Source organism: Trichoplax adhaerens, genomic scaffold, assembly GCF_000150275.1.
Source record: "Trichoplax adhaerens TRIADscaffold_13 genomic scaffold, whole genome shotgun sequence".
Classification (NCBI taxonomy): Eukaryota; Metazoa; Placozoa; class Uniplacotomia; order Trichoplacea; family Trichoplacidae; genus Trichoplax; species Trichoplax adhaerens.
This window is the reverse complement of record NW_002060955.1, coordinates 1,397,487-1,407,610: the sequence shown is the minus strand read 5'-3', so window position 1 is coordinate 1,407,610 and position 10,124 is coordinate 1,397,487. Positions and strand designations below refer to the sequence as shown.

Below are 10,124 nucleotides of genomic sequence, written 5' to 3'. Positions count from 1 at the left end.
TACAGTACAGTAACACTCTGCAGCAAAGTACTGTTGGTACAGTAAAGTAGAGATTGGGTATAAGTGTATAACGCGACAGCGTTACCTTGTAATGTACACTGTGCAGCAACGGCGGATATATTGCAACTGGCGTGAACGCTGTAATGTCCATCTTTTATCACAGTCAATTGGTAATTTGATTATGGAGGAATTTCTGCTAGATTGAATAATATGCACTGATATGGCGTTAAGTTGTTAGGCATTGCTCACGATTTCCCTGTCTAACAATTGATGTTTTAAATTTATGATTCTTATACTCAGATATCTTGAAGTTGTTGCTTTCAGTAAGGGAGATTGAAGATGTCGACAAGTTCGTTGTATCCTTTTTTAAAGCAGACATCCGTAGATATGCATGACATTACTACGTCATTGATTCCAGATTCCTTTACAACATTTAATCCATGGCTAAGTCTGTGGTTTAATCAAAAATTGAATGCTTGTCTGATTCTAAATTTCTTGATCATTTATTCATTGAACACGTATGTTGTCATATTCTTAACACGTATCAATCCTCTAGCCAATTAACTGTCCCGTTTCCTGATAGCAAGACAGCAGCAATTGCTTATAGGACTCTAACTGTCGACAAAGAACCCAAACGTAGCTCAGCAGTCAAAAATCTACAATTAAACGACAATCAATTGCTTGTGTCAGTATTAAAGTAGGATGGTCAACAAATTACTCTCATAGTTTATAAAATACTAAGAATTATTTCGTGCTGTAGACTAATAATGTGTTGGTATAGCGAGTATTGCATGGCTACCTTCAATTCTCTTGATGTTAAGTTACTCCGGATAGGAATCAACAATGAAGCAGTATTAAAAATACCTACTATACTTTAATTAATGTATACTTCAGAGTGACTAAATGTGTTGTAGTATAACCATTGATCGCTATTCGTACATCATTTTTCTTCTCTCACCGACAGGCAATTTAACTCACCTGATCCAAGATCATTAAGAGTTGGAGTCAATTCGTTTTTGGATTTGTTAAAGTTAACCGTCGAAACAATTGAACAATTTGGAGAGTAAAAAGTTGCCAGACTATTCCGATAGGCATCGATCACAACTACAGTAGCAAATATTTGGCCTCTTATTTATCGGACCTTATAACACAAGACCGCTCTAAGCATTCCGATCCCTTGCGATCAGCTCATTACGTGTAAATCGTGAAGATACGACTAAATGATACCGAGTGGATCTTTTGTATGATAAAATTTGGCAATTTTTTGCACTAGCTTTGTAATATATGATCCTGATACATTGTAAAATTACCGTACAATATAAGCATACATTATCATGGACTGTTAAAGTAAGAAAGCAAGACAGGCAAGATACTGTACGCCGATTCTGGTATTGTTGAAATTAATTAATTATAATTGATTATAGAAGAGTTCAATAAAAACACCCATCTGCATTAATATTCAAAGCCTGTTTAATACTACACTGAAAAATCACTGCCGTTTATTGAACGGTCTGCCAACAATCCTTGCGTTTTGTTACTACCGCAACCACGTTATACAGTCGCTCGTTAAATATATAATTATGGCAATTATCGTAATTTTGGACTACTGCTTATATGCAAAGCAACAAACACTCGTATTGACCTACAATTTAACGATATATTAACCGAACAAAATTTATTCTGACGCTTGCAATATGCAGATTTAAAATGGTACATCATACAGTGCTGACATTTAAACTTGAATTGATTTAACTTAACTTATAAATTATAACAGGTAGTTCACAAGTTCTTCGATAAAATATATCTGTTGAAATGGCAATCATACAAGTGGCCTTTTACAAATATTTCTTCATAAATCAACATGGTTAGCGTACTATTACGAGAAAACGCTGCTGTAGTGCCGTGATTGTAGCTAGCTACATATAATACAAATCTATCGAACATTATAACCTTTAAAATTCATGACTTATTCCAATCATCGGCTGTTATCATTTATAGAATACTATATTCACTTAAGCAAGCAACTTAACAAGGAGCTGGCGAGTGTTTTGCTATTAGATAAATGGACACGTTATTAACTACAATAAATTTAAAATACTAATCCTTATACGAGTGTATGTCGTATGATTTAACCACTACACATCAAACAGGCTTCCTTATTTTCGAGAGAGCAAACCATCGCACTTTCTCTATCTTTCTGCAATTTTTCTTTATCTACAGTAAATTGTATAGCACTGGCCGCCGGCTTTGTCCGTAAATAATACATGCCAGTCTTCAGGCCCTAACACAATTACAGCAATGTAACATTCAATCGCATTTTATAAATAGCTTATTTAGCTTTTGTAGAACCCTTTAAATAGAATTGTGCGTCATTCTATATTCATACCTTTTTCCAGGCGTAAAAATGCATGCTGGTTAACTTCGCAAAATTGGGCTCAGCAATATGTACGTTAAATGATTGACTTTGATCAATGTAAGCTCCCCGATCAGCTGCCATATCGATCAAGGTTCTTTGAGAAATTTCCCATACGGTTTTATATAACGCTTTAATATCATCTGGTATGTTGTTTATTTTCTGTGATATAACACAATCTATACATTACTTTCTTGATTTCCGATGAAATACTAATATCATATTCAACTTATGTCTTTCCAATTTAATATTAGTACATAGTACGTACTTGAATAGAGCCGTTATTAGCAATAAGTTCATTTTTCATCATATCATTCCAAACACCCATATCCGTTAAATCTTTCAGCAAATGCTGGTTGACCACCTATTTTCCAAAGCGGTAAAAATTTTGAACAGATTCATAACATAAGATTATGTCCTATAAATGCTATATCTTAGTGTTAAAACTAATATTTTGTACATTGAAACGTCAAGTCCCCTTAAAATATTATAAAATCTTATAATCATTGCAAAGTAGACTATTAGAATAACCTGGAATTCTCCTGACAAAACACGTCTAGAATAAATATTGCTTGTATACGGCTCAATTGATTCGTTATTACCAAGGATTTGAGCAGTAGAAGCCGTTGGCATTGGAGCTAATAGTAAGCTATTTCGTAAGCCATACCTATTGCATCAAATAGGGATGGTTAATAAAAACACTCCATGCACACTACTCCAGTTGACTAGCAAAAGTTTTATGTTGTAGAACATACTTTTTGATGTCTTCTTTTAACGAATTCCAGTTCCATAAATCAGTCGGTTGCTTTTCCCACAAGTCAAATTGTAATTGCTAAAAGATATTTCAAAAATGCCATTGTCAATGTCGTAAGTACACGAGCAAGGCAATATGATAGTATCCGTAATCATTAATTCCGACGAATAGCTACTAACCCCTTGACTTGCTGGAGACCCCTCATAGGTTTCGTATGGACCAACTTCTTTTGCTAGCTCACAGCTAGCCTAAAGTAACATGCGTAAGTTAGATATGTAGAATTAAATTATTGCATAACGTAATCCACCACTACGTTCAGTATTCTACCTGTAGAGCACCATAATAAATACTTTCAAAAATTTTTATATTCAAGTCGCGAGCCTCTGGTCCATCGAACGGGAAACGCATTAGAATAAAAGCATCAGCTAATCCCTATAAGAAATTACATAACCAAAATAAGATAGATGATAATATATAGAAATTAAGATATAATGTAAATACCTGAACTCCAATCCCGATAGGCCTATGTCTTTTGTTAGATTTCTCAGCCTACAAAAAATAGCATTCGTACAATACATTATTTCGCAATTATTCAAAGAACATTTATACGATAAATTCCACTATCAATCAATATATTAAGGCAACGCTATCGATTTACTTAACGTTTACTAATATATTAATTGCTATTCATAATTCGCGTAGCCTACCTCCGGTACAGGATAGAAGTTAATATCTATGATTTTGTTCAGATTGCGTGTAATTACTTTAGTCACTTCCGCCAACTTATGAAAGTCAAAGGTTTTGTCAGGTCTTACGAACCGAGGTAAAGCAATCGAGGCGAGATTACATACAGCAACCTGTAAGATTGTCATATTTTTACGTCAGTTAACGGAATAAAGATGTCAATCCGATCTAATACTCGCTAATAATTCATGTACCTCATCAGGGCTTGTATATTCTATAATTTCCGTACAAAGATTGCTGCTTTTGATTGTGCCTAAATTCTATAGAACGACACATCGATTGCTGTTACATAACTGTTAGGCAGAATTGAATATTAACGAAAATCATGTTGACAATTTGTAACTACCATACGAACCTTTTGATTACTTTTACGATTGCACGCATCTTTATATAACATGTAAGGAGTACCAGTTTCTACTTGGGCTTCCAAGATTGCGAACCAGAGTTTTTGCGCTCGAACTTGTCGAATAAACTTTCCAGCGTCTTCATACCTGTACACGTTAATAAAAAAATAATTCTTGTTATATTATCGTCGTTTATTACAGTATTGCGTAGAATGAATGCACCCAAGCATTAAAACGTACTCTGTATATAACTTTTCAAATTCTTCGCCATAAGTATCATGTAAACCTGGACAATCATTCGGGCACATTAACGACCATACTCCGTTTTCTTCAACTCGTTTCATAAACAAATCCGGCATCCACATTGCATAAAACAAATCTCGCGCCCTCTATACACGATATAATTATAAGGTAGTTTTAGAAACAATGTGCAAAATCATTCGATTGCTAATTAAACAAGCTATAATTTACCTGCTCTTCTTTTCCAGTATTCTTTTTCAAGTCTAGAAAATCAAAAATATCCGGATGCCATGGCTCTAAATAGATTGCAAAAGCTCCAGGGCGCTACAAGATAGCATGCAATTTTAGCTGTTAGTTAATCTAAATCATATTCGAATCCTTAATATGTCGTATGCTAGTTTTTACGATACCTTATTTCCACCCTGATCAACATATCTTGCTGTATTGTTGTATACTCGAAGCATTGGCACTAGTCCATTCGAATGACCATTAGTCTGTGGCAGCATGAAACAAATCGTAAAGACAATGTTAGCGAGGGAATTTTGTTGGATTACGTAAAATAGAAACTAGCTTGGAAAGTAAAAGGACAATACATACCCCTGCAATATAGCTTCCAGATGATCTAATACAATGCACACTTAAGCCAATCCCACCAGCAGATTTAGAAATCAAAGCGCACTGTTTAAGTGTATCATATATACCCTAAAAGTACAATTTCAACCACCCAATTTAGATAATGCTATAGCTAAATGTTGTATGTAGACTACATACAGTACCTCAATACTATCATCCGACATTGTAAGTAGAAAACAGCTAGATAATTGAGGTCTGCAGGTACCAGCATTAAAAAGCGTTGGCGAAGCGTGTGTAAACCAACGTTCGGACATTAAATTATATGTCTGAAAAATCAACTTTTAATGTTAAAATCGTACATCTACTATAAACTACAATACATTCGACAATTGACTGTAATATCTGTGACGATTAGAATTTTAAGGCTACCTCAATTGCACCATCGATGTCTTCCCCGTGGATACCAACAGAAACACGCATTAACATATGCTGGGGTCGCTCAGCCACTAATTGTTAAAGAATTTAATCATGATATTAATATACAGCGATTTCATACTTGAATAGCTCCATATGTAAATGATTTGAATTATTTTAAGTTCACCTTTTTTATCAATTTTCAACAAATACGATCGCTCTAGCGTCTACATAACATAAGTGTGAATTTGATTATTGAAATATTCTCATTTAAGGCTGTGACCGAATAATATGCTTATAGTGATGTTGGTAACAAAATCAGTAATTGCGATGGAGCCGTTGTAGATCGAAAACTGCAGATTAGTTTATCATTTATGACAAAACTTCAATGTGATGAAATATCTTGATTGATTCCTATACATACGAGTATTGTAGTCACATAATTATAAATAGTAGGCTTAACATCAGCATGATTATTGCTTTGGTACATACTAGGACCAGATATCACATTCGGTTTAGAAATGTATGATGACTTAAAATCTAAAATGCTACCGCTTGAGCAGTTCAGAGGAACAGCCATCAATGTAGTTTAGCGAAGTAATAAATTAAAATATCATAATAAAGAAGATATAGTGTAGTATTAACGGCAAGATACACTGTATAGTATACATGCACTGACCTTAAAGCCAAAGAAGTTGTAGTTGTAGTCACGATCGTAAATAATTGCAGAATTTAGGCGCTATAGTAACATGAATGTTCATGTGGTGTAAATATTGCGAAAAATAGAAATGACTGCATACTTTGTAAATAATTACCTCACAATGCTTAGTTATGATTTCGTGAGTTTCTTTAGAAATCATTGGTGAATGCTTGCCATTCTTGGGGTTAACATAATTGTATAATTCATCCATGACAACTAAAATAAGGTAAAATATTATATCAGTCATGTTTTAGTAAGATCAAGGTACTCTTAATTGATTAACAATTCATTTGTAGCTACAGTATAACTATCTTGCAGATATCGTAGTTAACGTACCACTGAAAGTTTTTTTCGTTTCTTTATGCAAATTAGAAACTGCAATACGAGCAGCAAGAAGCGCATAATCAGGATGGTTTGTAGTCATTGACGCGGCAATTTCAGCGGCCAGGGTATCTAGTTCCACAGTCGTCACACCGTTATAAATACCAGCAATTACTTTCATGGTTATAGCAGCCTACAGAAGTCAAATTTATGTAAGAGTGAGTTGAAACATACATACGCAAGTCGGCCGTTTCTATGCTCAATTAATAGAACAAACTACGTAAGAATGATCATCGTAGCCACATGCCAACTAATACATATTTAAGCATTTCTTGGAAAGTAGCCAATTCGGTGCTACACCGATTAGCCATATAAAAAGAAACATTTTTCAAATTTCAACCATAGAGTTACTAAGAAAGATACTGTATCTATTTTTAGTTTTTGCTTTCAACATAAATAATCGTATTTAATTAGATAAATTTTCACTTTTGTTACTGCTACAAAACGATAAGGCATTGAACTAATAACTAAGCAGAAGCGATTGTACAATTGCATATACTGCATGACAGACGACAGTTTACTTCATTATTAAAGTATTCTCTTACAGTTTAACACTCAAAATTGTGAGTCTCCTTACTCTGACTCTACTATTAACTTGGCTGTTTATTTAAAGCTCTTCTAGTTACGATACAGCAAGTCTATTTTATTTTATCTAGACTCAAAGAAAAGATCGCTTTCCTTGCAACACTTTTTGATTCTATTTACACATCCTTTTCTTTCCACGATACATTATTTTATTGCATAGTAGTTGTTTTATCTAAGGATACATTAACCTTGATATTACGATACAGTATGAGGGAAAATCGAAATTTCTCCATGCGAATAGCGTATCTGGAAGTTATGTGAAAGCGCTTGAAACCACTCGATAAATCACAATTTGATCTAAAATGTCCAATCATAAACTATTCCAAAAATTTTCTTCAGCAAGGTGTGAAAGACTGTTTAAATATCGGCGCCAAGTTAATGGCGCCAAAGCGGTCAATCCTTCAGATAGAAACAATAAGTGTTTCATACTGTAAGCTACAGTACGATGCTAAATGAAACGTTTGGTACACTGTACTGTACCGGTGTGATTTACCTCCACTCGTGCAGTGCAGTACAGTATGTTTACGGTGCAGAGATTGTTGCGAGTTGATATTTGGGATCAATTTCTCCTGTCTGATCTACAACTTTACTACAGTAATGCAGCTAATGCTTATTCATCTTTGCCAGTTTACAGTACTGTACTTAACTACTCATTAATACAGGTGGACGTGGAATGTATTTGTAGGGGATTAAAAAATCGCACCTTTGTCTCCCCCCCTACAAATCATGCTATAAATTCCACATACATGGCATTAAACTACTTGCAGGCAATCCAATTTAGATGAAATTATGCTGTAGAAAGTACAACGTGGCAAGTTCACTTTGGTGTTTTGCACTGGTTCATCCTCGATGATAGATTTCGTCAATTGTGCTGCTGAAAATATTACTTGTTGGACTGACAATAGTATTGAAACAGTGAGTAGCTAAAAATACATGGAGAAAGATACTGCAATCTGATCTAAGAAATGTTACGCTAGTTAAGATCACGAATATGTGTCATTGGTGAATGCATCATGATAAATAATACTATAGTATGATTGAAGTTGCTAACAAGTCAACAAATTGAAGCAATTTTGTACGCTAGTGCGATTGCCATTAGATAGTCCAACTTACCGGATCAACATGGTCGTTGTTTAAATTGTAGCAAAGCTTGGATACTCTGCTTGTTATTTTGTCAAACATGACTTTTTCCTTTCGACCGTCTAAAGAGAGAAATTGTATAAATGCATTTGGATTAAGTACGCCGTCTTGGTCGTTGTACGAATTACTCTAGTCTAGATCGCTTCAATGTTAGCATTCATCCACATTACTGCCAATTAGAAAAGTCATTGTAGCATGCTTACCTCTTTTAACGACATACATCATGGTGATTTGTAGCTGAAAGAAAATTCAATGGGGAAAAAATGAATTTTTTTCAGTGAATTGAAGGCTAGTTAGTGTCTACAAGTTACTACACCAAATCACGAATGGCCTGCGAGCAATCTTTCGTAGCCAAGAGTGAGCACTTGTTGCCCCGGTCTGTTCAAGCGTTTTATACGTATATCAGGTGGGGTTGTACCGTACAGCACGTCAGCCTCCCACTGCCGTCCTTAGTTACCATGTTTTGCCTCATTTTCACTCAATCACTGACTCAGCCGTTCTGCATACTACAGTATACTGTACTCTACACGTACTGTACACTGTACTGTACAGTACTGAAGCTTGACTTTTACAATACTGTACACACAGTACAGTACTGTACAGGAAGTTTTATTTTTGCCTCCAAAAACTGAAGTTGGCGCCTTAAACGCGTCCACCAATCATCTTTCGACTTTATATGCATAATCATGTTGAATCACGATTGGACATTGAACAAAGAGGCATTGTTGTTGGATAGCAAGACGGTCCGATACGGTATAGTCCGGTACGATACGGTATAGTCCGGTACGATACGGTATAGTCCGGTACGATACGGTATAGTCCGGTACGGTACGGTATATTACTCTAGTTCCAACTGGTCTATGCTACCCAGCTCAAGTAGTCATGCAAGTTATAACATTTGCAATCCAATTTGCTTGCTTTACGAAAAATGATAAAGTCATTAAACTCCAATGGAACTCCAACGGATCCATTGTAACTAAAGTAAATAAATTAAATTAACAGTTCAATATTGTTGCCGTATAGCCCAAAATAATCCACTTCCCCGATGAAATGGTAGCCAATGAATCTGCGATGTTGTTGTTCGTTCACATTCTTACTGTATGGTATAGGTTAGCCAGCGGAATGTCAGCCGGGCTTTTCTACACAAAATGTCTCAATCGATGACTTTACGCAAAAATATCCCCAGTTTAGCAGTATTCTCCGTTGAACCATGATGGTATTACCCCCCTAAAATCGGCTTCTACTGTATGTCTATAGATAAGAGTAGATGTAGTCATCGGCTTAAGCAACATGTCAAACTATAGCAATAACAAATAAATATTTCCAGAACAATCTGCAGGAGACATGAAACTGCAAACAATATCCCCCCATTGCCGGCGATGTTCAAAGTTCTTGGTGTCAAAATCTCCCCACAATGCAGTCGTCCTTCTTCAACAAATAATCATCAAATCAATACGTAACATGACATTAGTTGCAATTCAATGAAATACATTATTCCGTTGCATGCCTTATTAAATTGACGTCCGTAGCCGTAGGTAGAATGGATTAAACAATCACTTGGTGGAAACAATATTGTATCGTATCACGAGCCTAACAGTTAATTATTGTGTCAATACAGTATTCAAGAAAAACGGACGTCTCGGCGGTTTTCTTGAATTCTTACGAATTGATGCATGTATAGAGTAGAATGGACAGTAATCAACAATACTCGATCAACCTATTATTCTAGTGTACGTTAATTCAAGTTCTATTGCTCTACAGAGAAGACTTTTCACTAAAGAGTCCACCCTTAATGCACAATAAGTCTGAACGAAAGGTCAAATGTGACCTTTTTAC

At 35.3% G+C, this 10,124-nt stretch overlaps 2 protein-coding genes across 2 annotated transcripts; one reads left to right on the top strand and one right to left on the bottom strand.

Annotated features, from left to right (window-relative positions):
• Nucleotides 1-560: 560 nt before the first annotated feature.
• Nucleotides 561-1,067, top strand: TRIADDRAFT_30453 (uncharacterized protein; the record flags this gene model as incomplete). The annotated part of the gene is made up of 2 exons (XM_002116091.1): nucleotides 561-685; nucleotides 965-1,067. Coding segments are annotated over 2 exons (228 nt in total), but the record flags the coding sequence as incomplete, so codon positions are not given.
• Nucleotides 1,068-2,128: 1,061 nt separating this feature from the next.
• TRIADDRAFT_50804 (uncharacterized protein) lies at nucleotides 2,129-8,510 on the bottom strand (the record flags this gene model as incomplete). Its single annotated transcript, XM_002116001.1, has 23 exons — nucleotides 2,129-2,281; nucleotides 2,387-2,575; nucleotides 2,682-2,777; nucleotides 2,945-3,080; nucleotides 3,169-3,245; nucleotides 3,347-3,415; nucleotides 3,495-3,599; nucleotides 3,669-3,716; nucleotides 3,875-4,024; nucleotides 4,106-4,171; nucleotides 4,267-4,402; nucleotides 4,496-4,644; nucleotides 4,727-4,819; nucleotides 4,906-4,989; nucleotides 5,093-5,197; nucleotides 5,272-5,394; nucleotides 5,498-5,574; nucleotides 5,670-5,709; nucleotides 6,162-6,221; nucleotides 6,298-6,398; nucleotides 6,519-6,696; nucleotides 8,262-8,350; nucleotides 8,492-8,510. 23 exons carry the CDS (start codon nucleotides 8,508-8,510, stop codon nucleotides 2,129-2,131), a joined length of 2,343 nt encoding a protein of 780 aa, XP_002116037.1.
• Between the last annotated feature and the right edge of the window lie 1,614 nt (nucleotides 8,511-10,124).